The following is a 12,304-nucleotide window of genomic DNA, read 5'->3' as shown; positions in this document are numbered from 1 at the left end:
TGGAGAATTATTGCGATAGACAGATGGAAAATTGAATAAACGGCAATTATCGTCGCTAATTGGTTCTGCTTGCGTAATGAATTTCCTGGCGGAATGCTCAATCAACTCATCGATTGGAGAACACGGAATTTCTCGGAGTGTCCGAGCCGCAATAGAATTCTTTCCCTCGAAAATTCGGGAATAGATTCAGCATGCGGTGACTTCAAATGAGGCAATGGGTTTCATTGAAAAGGAAAAGTACCTCTCGATTCCCTCGTTGAGGTTGTTACTTTCACTCGGTTTCATTGAAGAAATAATTTGTAACTCAAGTTCCCATTATTCATACCCACGGAGTTAATCGGAATTGAACTAGTGGATGCAGAAATTTAAGTGGACTCTGGGCATGAGAAATAAAATGAACGTGTGGAGTCTAATGTTGAAAATATAAAAATGATTTATAGCTCAGATTTTTTTGTCCCACTGACACCCAACAGATATTCCATTCTTGCTGTGTAATTATTTATCAATCGAACGAGAGTTGACGAAATGAACCGTCAATTCCGAATAGATCATCCTGAGTCTTTGGTTTGCCGGGTCTCAATGCTTCGTTAGATTTAACTGCCTCTTGCTCCTTGAACCATGGCCTGTAGTCTTCCAACTTCTTCATCCAAGTTTCTAATGAGACAGAATAAAAAAAAACACACGTCAACTACTTTACCTCGATATTTCGTTACTGCAACTCGAGAAATAAAATTCTGCGAGTTCATTCTATTGGATCGCTGCCGATTTAAAAGAAGTGAACAATTTAAAAAAAAGGGAATTTGAGCTGAGAAAATTCAGTGTAAAAAAAAAATATCTCAACAGAGTATTCAGTAATTTGAGTAGAAAATCCAAATGGAATAGACAAAAAATGTATCGAAAGTTGTAATGAATTCCAAAATATATAATGATGATAAATGGAGCGCAAACAAGTGATTAATTACCGTTGATTGTCATAATGGATCCAGCATCACCTCCATATTCTGTAGGCAGTATTTCCCTGGGTACGTAATCGTAGAGGGTTGTAATATTACTGTGCATGAAAATACGGTGTCTAATTTTCTCCTTGAGGAAGGGCTTGACGAAATTAACAATGGAATCCACCAAAGGGCTGACATTAATCACGTGAATCTCCTTGAGTTTCACAGGATAAGCCTCTTGCACACAAACGAGAAATTTCTTGACGAGATTTGGTGTAAACTTGGCAAAATGAGAAGCTGTTGCCACAGATGCATCAAGGACATACACATCTCCAGCAACTCCAACGAGTTCCTCCTTGAGACGTACATCTCCTATCATCATGACGAGTTTCATGGATTCAGCGACGTTAGGTGTTGGTAGATTCTTGTCTAGTCCCCGCATTATCACCACACGGCGACCGTTTTTCGTGAGTCCAGGAAGCGGTGGTATTTGTCTGTCAGGCAATATTAATCAAAATTAACTAATGATAATGAATCTATTCTATTCAGGAATTAATGAAATCCTGTTGAATGATCTCAAGATTATAATTATAAATAAAAAAGTAAATGGACTAACATAAGTGCGGGAAGACCTCTCATCTCGGGACTCGTGATGTCTCGATTGCTGAAGAATTCTGGGGCTACTGCTCTCATCGTGAAATACATGTCTAATTTCTTTTTACATTTCTCCAAGGAGAACTTGCAACCCCTCAAGAAAGTCATTAATCTCTCGTCGTCTGTGGAAATTAAATTGAACTTCAATAAGCAATTCAAATTACATTCAAATTAAATGATCTGTCATTACAGTGAGACATATTTACCAAAAGTATTCGGCAAGTGTGGCTGTTTTTTTAGCCAATCCTTGATAATCTGTACATCCTTGTCCCTTGTTTCCACATTTTCATTGAGCTCCACTCTAATGAGTTTGGACATCTCCTCGGTCGGTTGTATCAACATCTAAAAATCGGAAAGAAGAATGTCGATTTTTAATAAATTTTTATGGAATAATCAATGGAATCTCTGAACACAGTGTAGTGCATCCGTAAAATTAATGAGAAAAATGGGAAAATCCAGAAATTATTGTGGAATCATCAACTAATTGCGGTGAACATCCACAAGTAAATGAGAGAGCTCTCATTCCTTGAAAATTACCACTCAGCCTCCAGGTAATTCCATTTTTTTTTTCTACCAGAATCAGACCATTTTCCTCTTCGACATTTAATTAGTATTAAACCGTCGAATTGTCCATGCCGTAATCAATGTCATAACATGATCGATTCATTAAAAAGAGGAGGAAGGGTATTTCATAATATAGAGCCTTGACATTTGCCTACATCAAGAACCTGATTCTGATAAATTCTCTCTCCTCAACGATCGTAGATGAATTTTGATTTTTTGTCCACACCAATCGATTATAACGATTCCACGTAAACAGAATCATTATCATCTCGAAGTGCGTCATAATACATGACTGATCAACTCATTGCGATCGAAAAGTCGATTAACTAACGCACCTCCAAGAATTCCCTCCACAAAAACAGAACGAGTACAGTGGAAATTTCACATAAACCCCGTGACTGGCAATTTTCTTGCGACATCATTGCACAATGGAAAAATAAGTGAGAACGCAATGACAAAATGAAGATATTCTCTATTTAAATTTAGTATCAAAGAGATATAGTTTAAACCAAGAAATTCATCATAACTCTGAATTGCTCAAGGGGAACTTTCACTTATTCTTCGTGAATCGACTGGAAATCTCTGAAAAATCCAGAGGCAAGAGGAAGCATCTTGAAAAATCGGTGTTATTACTCTTATTGTTATCCGTATGATTCATAAGTTCAATCCTGTAATCGAGATGAAATATGTAGGTGCAATTGCACATTGTGAGTGTAACGACTGTTTTTAAACTGAGAACAGTTCACTGAGATCAACGCACAGCAGTGAAAGTTTCGATGGGTTACGACAGACTGTCTGGTGCAGAGAATTTTTCTGATGATCAAAATTAACTGAGAAACTCTGAAACCGGAGGCTGCAATTACTTGACTGTACTGAATTATTTAATTATAATTACATTATTATATTTTCACATATCTTTGCGATCAGATTCATCCGCCGATTTTCTATTTCACGAGATACTGAATAATGTCCAAAAAAATTCGGTAATTCACCAAAAAAAAATGTCGGACAAATGTGACAAATGAAATATTTACGCCACGTAATTTTCGAAATTAAAATTAATTCAATTTTCCAGTAAATATCTGTCGATATTTAATTGTGAAATCTTCTCACCTTGGCAATATGATAAGTTCTCAATCCAAGAATTAAAGACGCACGTTAATTTAATCTGCCTTCACTGGCTGTTTATGCGGAAGACCCCACCAACTGATTCCAATGATTTTCAACAGATTTTCAATGAAACACTAAACGCTCACTGTCTGACCAAAGAGATGGAGTACCTTTTGCGGAGTGGGAACGTTCCAATGTGGACCGGTTCTCCTTATATTTCATTTTGCGTCCCCACTACAAATTCTTCCCCACCTGTGATATTTTGCCTAAATGTGATTGTTACAATCGAATAGCCACAATATTTTTTTAAAAAGACATTACATTTCTCTCTTGACCGAGAGAAACTCTTTCTCTCCGTATTATCATACACATCAGGTCATTTCGCACATTTTATCAGCGCAAGAATCGCCAGAGAACCAAATTATGTCATAAATATAATAATATTTATTCGGGTTGAATTTTAATACGCCGAGGCAGAGAAAAATGAACGGGTTCCCACGGAAATATTGACGAAACTTAGCAAATCGCTTTGGTAAGCTTACCAAAGTCCACAGAGCACCGGTTTCTATCGAAAATGTGAGATTTCATCTCCGATAATGAATTCTCTCGAAATATTTTCGGTTTGTGGGGACGGGTAATATTATTATGAAATAGAACTTAGAGTGGCCATCGTCATTACATTTGTGATGTCATGACTTTTTCATAACTTTTTTGTTAAGACTTAAGACAAGACATTTTTTCAGGACACAAGAATTTATTTGACGTCAGGTAGTCACGAGGAGAAATAAATTTCCCAGGGATTCCAAAAATATAATAATCGTCATAAAATCAGAAAAATTGATAAACAAACATAATGACCCATCCTTTTGAATTTGGTAAATTATATTTACTTCATTCATATTTGGTATTAAATTTATATATAAAGTTTATATTTGGTAAATTAAATCTGAACCACAAATGTAGGCCAAAAAAAGATAAAAAGTGGTTTGAAAGTTTATGGCTTTTACCAAATAATGAAAACATCAAAAACTAACAGAAAATCGACTCCACAGACTATGAATGACTCAACTAAAAAAAATGGAAGTGAAAATAATACCAAAAGCCCAGAAAAAGTAGACAAATTAATCCCGGTGGAAAAAAAACTGGATTACGATAATCTCGTGGGTTATGACGAAAGCCACTCTCGTGGGCTCGTGTGTCTTGGAGCACAACGTGAAATTTTTCGTAACATTAGTTATTCCCCAGAATGATAATTGCCTTTGTAAGTAAAAACGAAAAAAAAAAAGAATTTCTACCGCATGTCAGTGCATCGAGCGTTGCACAGAGCAATTTGCCATCCAGGATGCCAATGATTGTCGTCGTGCATGCGGTACGACCTTAATTAGATCGAGAACAGTAATCCAAGACATTGCGAAGGTGAATCAAGCCTTGGATTTTCCCCCCAAACATTTTCCCTTTTAACTGACGGTTTTCCTTTCCGATCCATTCAATTCCATCGATTCAAATGCCAGAGGGACTCTCCACACATCAAAATCATTCCACAGTTTTCAATTTATTGTTCATAAATCTTAAACAAATTAACTTTGGACAATATCAGAGGGTGAAAATTATGAGGGAAAAAACGCCGAACGTTTCCCAAGGGAGTCCCAGGGCACTGGCACCAGAATCTGCGCGGGGCTCTGCAAAAAACTCAGGAGTCGTACCTTCGGTGGTTTCGGTACTGATATCAGTCTAAATAACAATTTCCGTTCTTCATAAATTTAATATTATCTCTGCTGAATGTTCTTACTCGTTTTATAAACTCACTGAGCTCGTTTCCGGTGCAGCTTCCGAGGGTGCCTCTTCGGGATTCATTTCGTCACTCTCTAACGTCTGGAAATAAATTGTACTTGAGATTTTTTTATGATAATCCATGAACTTTAGCACGAGAAAGGAAGACATTATAGCGCTGATGTTTGCGTGGGGATTCACCTCGTCATCGTCATCAGAACGGGCAACTCGTCCTCTTGGAATGCCATGACGTAGAAGGGCCAGTTGATGTCGGTTCTGACGGCATTCGGCACTTTCTAGAGTCCATTTTATGATCTTTGGAATATCGGAGATTAGTTTTGTGCTGCTGATGAGAGATGCACCAGGTCCACTTGACAGAAAGGGAACTCCTCCCTTGGAATTTTCCAGAGCCGTGAGAATCAGGAGAGTGTCATTGACGGAAGTCTGGAAAAATAAATCAATTCGGTGTAGCATTTTTTTTTTGGTTGTCTTTTTGAAATTTATTTAATCGAAACCCAAGGAATTTCGAGCGTTGGGTCTTGCGTCACAGGTGAATGCTACCGTAAAAATAAAACTACTGAATGAATTGGGAAATTTCATAACGCCAATCAGAGATTGTACCGATAGAAAATTAATTCGTTTCGGTTGTGTTGTTTATGGTGAATTTGATAATTAAAATGATTAAATAATTATAATTTAAAGAATTATTGAATCACTGAAAAATTATGGGAATTGAAAATACTTTTCGCCGCAGGAGCTCGGAAATTTCGGGCAATTCCTGGCTCGTCGCCACAACAATCAGCAAATATCCTCTCTCAGACGGAATAGTCTGCAAATCCCCCAGGGTATTTGCAATGATATCGACAACTCCTCCTGAATGTCTCAGGAATTTATCAGAACTTCCAGATAGCGGTGGGACCCCATCACTTCCCCCGGACTCCCCATGCAGAGAATCCAAGAAAGTTTTGAAAATCGCGAAGCGAATTTTGGCGATCATGTCGAGAAAATCCCAGGGCTCTCCATTCATCTCTTATGAAAGAAAAAATTAATTATGCAGAGACGTGGGTTTTTCCGTGCGGCGAGTCTACATAATTAATAAAGAGAATAATTAAATTGTTTACCACCTCCGATGGAATATGGATTGACAGCCAAGGGGATCCCCACTGTGGACTGATTTACATTGCCAGGGAAATTATTAACGGTGTAATTAACCGGATAATTATCCAACTTCGGTTCTGAGTCGAGAAAACTCAGTGGTATTTCCGTGTCTTGGGGATTTTCGTTGAATATTTTTGGACGGAAAATCGATGGATTTTCGAGAGTAAGTACTGATGGTAATGTGAAATTTCCTCCCGACACAGTACCTGTAATTTATTTATTAAGATTGATAATCGATTATTCATTCGAATAAATTCCAAATGAAATGAACGCTCTTGAATCTTCAATTACTAATTCAAAATATCCCCTTACAATAATTTCTCGCTTAGGAAAACCAAAGTACAATAACAATTATTATTATCGTTATAATTATAATCGAGTAATAATAATTAAAAATAGATTGAATTACCAATGTTCATCTGTTTAATTTGTCTCGCCCACATCATCAGGTCATTGATACCATCCCCTAAAATTTTTTTCCAATCGCAATTGACATTCTCAGCCCCAGAAATATTTCTCGACGCAACATGTATGAAACATTTCTATTAAAACGAGAAAGGGAAAGTTGTATGGGATATAAAAGTCAAGTCGTCGTATTATTTAAGACAAATGAACCTGTAGAACGCCTTCAGTGAAGAAAGTCGAGTTATCCTTGAACTTCCGCCATTGATCATCGCCCTCAGCTCCCTCGAGCATCACGAATATCACGTTCCTGGGATTTTTAACAGATTTATTCCCATGGACGTCAGTTAAATCCTGGGGGAGCAACGTCACCGGGGACTTGTTCACGTCCTCGTGAATTCTCTTCGGGAAGATGAGTCGGTGCAGGAGAGGGTCATGAGTGGTGAGGGGTCCCTTGGATTTGTCTGGATGGAGGATTCCGTCAGGATGATGTGTTGATTTTGTGCTGTCTTCAATAGTTGATGAGTTGTCATTCCCTTGGCAGTAAGCCAGGCATGACCCCAGTATTGAGAGGATTATGAAAACCTTCATTGTATTTTCGTCACTGGAAACATGTTTTTTTTTCTTTTTTACATATCATTTTGATCATTTTTATCATTATCATTGCTCTGCATTGAATAATTGTTTTTTTTTGTAATATAATCATTGGATATATTACGATTCAGCCGCTAAAAAAATGAAGTAAAAATCATTTTTTCACGACACGCTCCAACATCGAAATCAATCATTAATGAAGAATATTTTTTAGCTCTCCAAGAGGCTTTAAATGCAATCATTACCATAATTGCATATTTAATGAATGATAAAACTGTAAAAGGCGTCAAATCACTTCATCATTAATTTCTTATTATCCCGATAACAAGTGATGATTGAAAGAAATCTCTGTACCTCCAGAAATTTCACATTGTCTCGATAATATCACAATCACTAGATTACAAAAGCTCATCCCCAAAACGGGAGGGACCCCACTCCCAGTTAATTACCTATTTAATAAATTACAAATATATCAATCATTAAATTTTTGAAAATGTATTCTTCCGGAAATTCCTCCATTTCAATACTGAAATAAATAACCCACAAACGACCCCAAGGTAATTTTCAAAGCTCGTTTTTTCAAACCCCCAAAACTCCTAGTCATGAAAAATTCACACCTCATAACTGCGCCAAGAAGATAAGATCGATATAACTTGAACCGAATAGTCCGAGACTCGTTAAATAAATAAACTCTGACATTGAGCCTTCCTTCACTTAACATTACATTCATAGACAAACATAGCATTCACCCTCCTGAATGATTAATGCCAAAAAAGCCTGCCCACAGGGACATGATCCACCTAATTTCCTAATCGATGAACCCTAATGAACAGTAGGAAAAAAAATATATCCAGAAAAGTTGATTTAATTGATGTAAAATTCAAGGGGACACAAAGCCAAGGCCTTCTACCCCCAGTCATTAGTAATCTATTGAATTCTAAGACGAGTGGATTGAGTGCAAGTAATCTACCTTCAGCAATTTTCCCAAGAGCCTCTGCTAACAATTCCTCTCAATTTCTTCCCAATTTCTCTCAATATTTCAATTCAACTTTCGAGTACTTCTCGAGAAAATCCAACTCCAGTCGGATTCTTCGCTAAACAAAAACCATTCGGGCAAACATTCGTCACTGGGGTGATAAAAAAAAAGAATCACTCGAATCGATTTGAATTTTCATCAGGACAAACTACCAGTCTAGGCTCGAATGAGGAAAATTGTAAAGTAAAGTCGGTGAGCTTGAAATTACTGAATTATAAAACACTCTATCATCGTTTCCGGGTATTCATATACTTGCCGCAATATTTAGTTGGTGACATATTTAACTGCACTGTACGTTCCTCTATTTTTGATTCATCAACAAGAAATGTTTATCTATATATCGATTGTCTCTGACGTTGGAGAAACTTGACGGAACCAACGAGAACATTCTCACTCACGAGAAAATCTGACATTTACTGAATACCGGCTGTCTCCAAAAATTGAATCCATCCCTAGCGGCTCCGCGGCTGAAATTTTCAGCCAATAAAAAATTCTCCAGAACCAATTGTTGCTCCAATCCCACCAGAACCTCCAACATCTCCACCCAGCTAATTATTCACTAAAGATAGACTTAACAATTGGGAAAAATTGAGGAAAAGATTGATAATGTTTACTAGATTGGTAATGTTACATTTTCATCAACTGGGATTCCCAGGATTTTCTCGGTCTCTGAAAATATTATATATTATTATTCAAAAAAAGCGATCCGACCAAACAAATACCCGAAGAGTTTTTCAGTGATAAATAATCAATGAAGATTATAGCCAGTGAAGTAGAGACAGCGAACGTATAACGAACCAGGAGAGGCCCTCAACGGCATCCAGGTCTTTTACTGGGTACAAACGACGTCTGCGCATAAAAAACCCTCCCATTCGTCCACGTTGGGTATAATGCCGGTGTGGGAGCAATAAATATTACCAGGTAACTGTATTATATTCACCGTGAAGAGGGGGTTGTACAGTCCGAATAAACGCCAAGGGGTGATAAACATCGTACGATTAATGAGGAAGCCGATGTCGAGGATATCGCGAGTTCACGTGCTCGCGTTGACAGTTGTGATTGAATAAATTTCTGGTGGATGAACACAAGTTCTTCGAGTGATTTTTTCTGTGCCTTTTGGATTCTTCAGCCGGTTCTAATCACTTAGGAACGGCCTCAAGATGATGAAGACAAAGCATCAGGGCCTTGTGGCCGATCTCATGCCCAATATAAGATTGATGCAGATCAGTGGACACTTTATGTTCAATTACTATGGAGAGGGCAAGAAACTCATGCACAAAGTCTATTGCAGCGTGAGTATTTCTAATTATTTTTTCACCGCTTGATTGCACTTTTGGTGGAAAATTGACATGTGAAAAACTTTTACGCCATTTAATCCACTTGATTAATTTGGATAATTTTCACTGTAATCTCATTATTTTAACGTGGGTAATGAATAATGTGGGAGTTTTTTTTCTACTTCAATTCAGGTTCACCTGTTCCTAATCGTCCTTCAATTTGCGTTATGCGGGATAAATCTGGCGATGGAAAGTAGTGATGTTGATGATCTTACAGCCAACACCATCACTGTTCTCTTCTTCTTGCACAGTGTTGTGAAAGTCATCTACTTCGCTGTGCGAAGTAAATTGTTCTACCGCACATTAGCTATTTGGAATAATCCCAACAGTCATCCATTATTTGCTGAGAGCAATGCGAGGTACCACTCGATTGCACTTACTAAAATGCGTAGACTGTTGTTCTGCGTGGGTGCTGCAACAATTCTATCTGTCCTGTGCTGGACGGGTATCACATTCTTCGAGGATCCTCACAAAAAGATCATTGATCCCATCACCAACGAGACCACCATGGTTGAGGTAATTAGGCATTAATTACTGTGTATTAATAATTTGGCTGAATCGTTGATAATCAATGTTAATCGATAATCGATATTAATTCGATTTCCCATTTTTTTAAGATCCCGAGACTGATGGTACGGTCGTTCTATCCTTTTGACGCTCGTCACGGTGTCGCTCACATAGCAATGCTTGTATTCCAATTTTATTGGCTTCTCGTTTGTATGGTCGATGCTAATTCCCTGGATGTTCTTTTCTGCTCGTGGCTTCTCTTCGCTTGTGAACAACTACAGCATCTGAAAGCGATCATGAAGCCCTTGATGGAACTCAGCGCAACTCTAGACACAGTTGTGCCTAATAGCAGTGAACTCTTCAAGGTAAACGATCCAATACCATTTCTCTCCGACATTAATCAGTAATTTCTCAAAATAAATAGGAATATTATCGAAAACTCGGTGTGATTTAAACGGTAGTTTCTAAGTTTTCGTAAAGCTAATCCGTTAAACTTGTGGGATTAATTGGTGTACAGGCTGGAAGTGCTGATCACCTCCGAGAAACCAATGGTACAACTCAGCCGTCAGCAACACCCCAACAAGGGGACAATATGCTCGACCTGGATCTTCGGGGGATTTACAGTAATCGCCAGGATTTCACGGCAACATTCAGACAAGCAGCTGGAATGCAATTCAACGGTGGTGTTGGACCCAACGGATTGACCAAGAAGCAGGAGATGCTGGTGAGAAGTGCCATCAAGTACTGGGTAGAGAGACACAAGCATGTCGTCAGGTGAGTGATATCTGGTAATCCCTGGTAATCCCTGGGCATTAAAAATCGTTGATCAGAGGCTTGAGGAGATGCAATCCCATCAACTCTCGTGTTTTCATTAAAAGCACACGCCTGGGAATTACACCATAAAAGTGGAGCAATTCGATTGAAACATGTTTTTATCCCCCCGGCACCCGTAATGTCCTGTAGATTGACGTGTTTGCGTGACGCGATAAGCCATTCGCGCGATCAATCAATCGCCAATGTGATAATTCCAACCCTTCCATCGGAAATCATCCACGAAACTACCCCTGTCCCCTGGTGATACTAGACTTTATTCCAGCATCAATTCAGGGATCGCTTTTCTCCACTTACCTTCTGCCCACGCATTCTAATTTTAAATTGTAACAAGTAAATCGTTACTAAACCATCATCAACGAATGATTTTGTTGAAGCAAGGACTTTGAAAACATCATCAGACAAAATTTGAATTGGCCTCATAGTCTGGCCCGGGTGGAATGATTTTAAATTGCCATCAGGCAATCCCACATTTAATGAGCCAATTGTTTATTCATTAACGAGCCGTGGAGTCGTCATGATAACCCAGAGTACAAACATGAAAATGATACGAATAATCCATTAATTATGGGAATAACTCCTCCCCATGACGATGACGATCTCGTGTCCATCGATCGTTCCTCCGGTTGCAGACCGTGAAATTCAAATAAACAAATTACCTCGAACGAGAATTGCGATGTGGTGTGTCGACATGAAACAGCAGTTTTATAGCCATTTCATTTTTTTTCTTCTCTCTCAAACTTTCACCCCGTGAAGAAAAGCATTTTCCTCCAAGGGAAAAATGCGTGGGTTGGTGAGGGGGGTCGAATGTCGACTGGTGTTTTTCTCACAGTATTTAAAAATTCATCAGACTGGAGCGCGATATTGACCGCAACGGGGGACGTGCCCTCCGAACTGAACAATTCGCTGGGTCGTACATCATGTACATCATACCTTACGTGTCATATGGGGTATAGCACTTCTTACTCTTCTATACCCAGGAGTAACCGGTGGTTAGTCGGTCTATAAGATCTATCCATTGCCCAGGGCTCTAATCACGCGACCCTGCCACCTTATTCCTTCGAATCTTTACCCTTATTAGCAACAACTTCATTCTTACATTATTATTTTATCCACTTATCTCCTTCACCATAAATAAATCATATAAAATAATAATCTCAAAAATTCCAAGCCAATGCGCCTGATAATTCATTGCCGACTATTTTTGATAATTATCTAACAATCACTCGATTATTTAAAAAATTTCGATAGTATACGACTAATATTAAATGCAATAATAATTATATTATATAATGATATATAGTGTAGTTTGATATTAGAGTAATTCGAGAATTGAAAAAATCCCCGCAATTATTATTATGAATCAATTGATTTTGCCAATGAGATCTCCAGAATAATTAGTT

The 12,304-nt window shown here is 38.2% G+C and overlaps 3 protein-coding genes across 8 annotated transcripts in view; 1 reads left to right on the top strand and 2 right to left on the bottom strand.

Moving 5' to 3' along the window:
* Positions 1–410: 410 nt before the first annotated feature.
* Positions 411–3,443, bottom strand: LOC105262811 (alpha-tocopherol transfer protein-like). The gene is made up of 5 exons (XM_011298611.1): positions 3,270–3,443; positions 1,799–1,934; positions 1,555–1,714; positions 963–1,432; positions 411–654 (listed from the first exon to the last, which is right to left on the bottom strand). The coding sequence occupies exons 2-5, from the start codon at positions 1,932–1,934 to the stop codon at positions 503–505; spliced, it is 918 nt and encodes a 305-aa protein (XP_011296913.1). The 5' UTR covers positions 3,270–3,443; the 3' UTR covers positions 411–502.
* A 1,410-nt stretch (positions 3,444–4,853) lies between these two features.
* LOC105262810 (uncharacterized) lies at positions 4,854–8,276 on the bottom strand. Of its 6 annotated transcripts, none has more exons than XM_011298607.1 (8): positions 8,161–8,276; positions 6,810–7,200; positions 6,604–6,736; positions 6,158–6,400; positions 5,779–6,065; positions 5,238–5,480; positions 5,073–5,138; positions 4,854–4,997 (listed from the first exon to the last, which is right to left on the bottom strand). In XM_011298607.1, the coding sequence occupies exons 2-8, from the start codon at positions 7,185–7,187 to the stop codon at positions 4,860–4,862; spliced, it is 1,488 nt and encodes a 495-aa protein (XP_011296909.1). In that variant the 5' UTR covers positions 7,188–7,200; positions 8,161–8,276; the 3' UTR covers positions 4,854–4,859. The 6 variants fall into 6 exon arrangements, 4 of the variants coding, with proteins under 4 accessions (XP_011296909.1, XP_011296910.1, XP_011296912.1 ...); XM_011298608.1 differs by having other exon boundaries at positions 4,854–4,969; XM_011298610.1 differs by having other exon boundaries at positions 4,911–4,997; positions 5,056–5,138.
* Positions 8,277–9,174: 898 nt separating this feature from the next.
* Positions 9,175–12,304, top strand: part of Orco (odorant receptor co-receptor) — a 5,961-nt gene continuing 2,831 nt past the window's right edge. The window contains exons 1-4 of the mRNA XM_011298606.1: positions 9,175–9,518; positions 9,696–10,079; positions 10,181–10,435; positions 10,588–10,844. Coding sequence (XP_011296908.1) covers positions 9,387–9,518; positions 9,696–10,079; positions 10,181–10,435; positions 10,588–10,844 — 1,028 coding nt within the window. The 5' untranslated portion in view covers positions 9,175–9,386. The remainder of the gene's footprint in view (positions 9,519–9,695; positions 10,080–10,180; positions 10,436–10,587; positions 10,845–12,304) is intronic.

This window comes from Fopius arisanus, unplaced genomic scaffold (assembly GCF_000806365.1).
Source record: "Fopius arisanus strain USDA-PBARC FA_bdor unplaced genomic scaffold, ASM80636v1 scaffold00011, whole genome shotgun sequence".
NCBI classification, from domain to species: domain Eukaryota; kingdom Metazoa; phylum Arthropoda; class Insecta; order Hymenoptera; family Braconidae; genus Fopius; species Fopius arisanus.
Note: the sequence above shows the minus strand (reverse complement) of the source record. Positions and strands in the feature narration are given on the sequence as shown.

Bases quoted from the DNA above. Each gene is read 5' to 3' on its own strand.
- LOC105262811 (XM_011298611.1), bottom strand. From the start codon at position 1,934: ATGTTGATACAACCGACCGAGGAGATGTCCAAACTCATTAGAGTGGAG. The intron at 1,715-1,798 runs GTAAATATGTCT...TAATTTCCACAG, and splicing joins ACACTTGCCGAATACTTTTG to ACGACGAGAGATTAATGACT. The intron at 655-962 runs GTAATTAATCAC...CTGTCTCATTAG, and splicing joins ATCCATTATGACAATCAACG to AAACTTGGATGAAGAAGTTG.
- LOC105262810 (XM_011298607.1), bottom strand. From the start codon at position 7,187: ATGAAGGTTTTCATAATCCTCTCAATACTGGGGTCATGCCTGGCTTAC. The intron at 6,401-6,603 runs GTAATTCAATCT...AATAAATTACAG, and splicing joins AATTAAACAGATGAACATTG to GTACTGTGTCGGGAGGAAAT. The intron at 5,139-5,237 runs GTGAATCCCCAC...ATTTATTTCCAG, and splicing joins GTTCTGATGACGATGACGAG to ACGTTAGAGAGTGACGAAAT.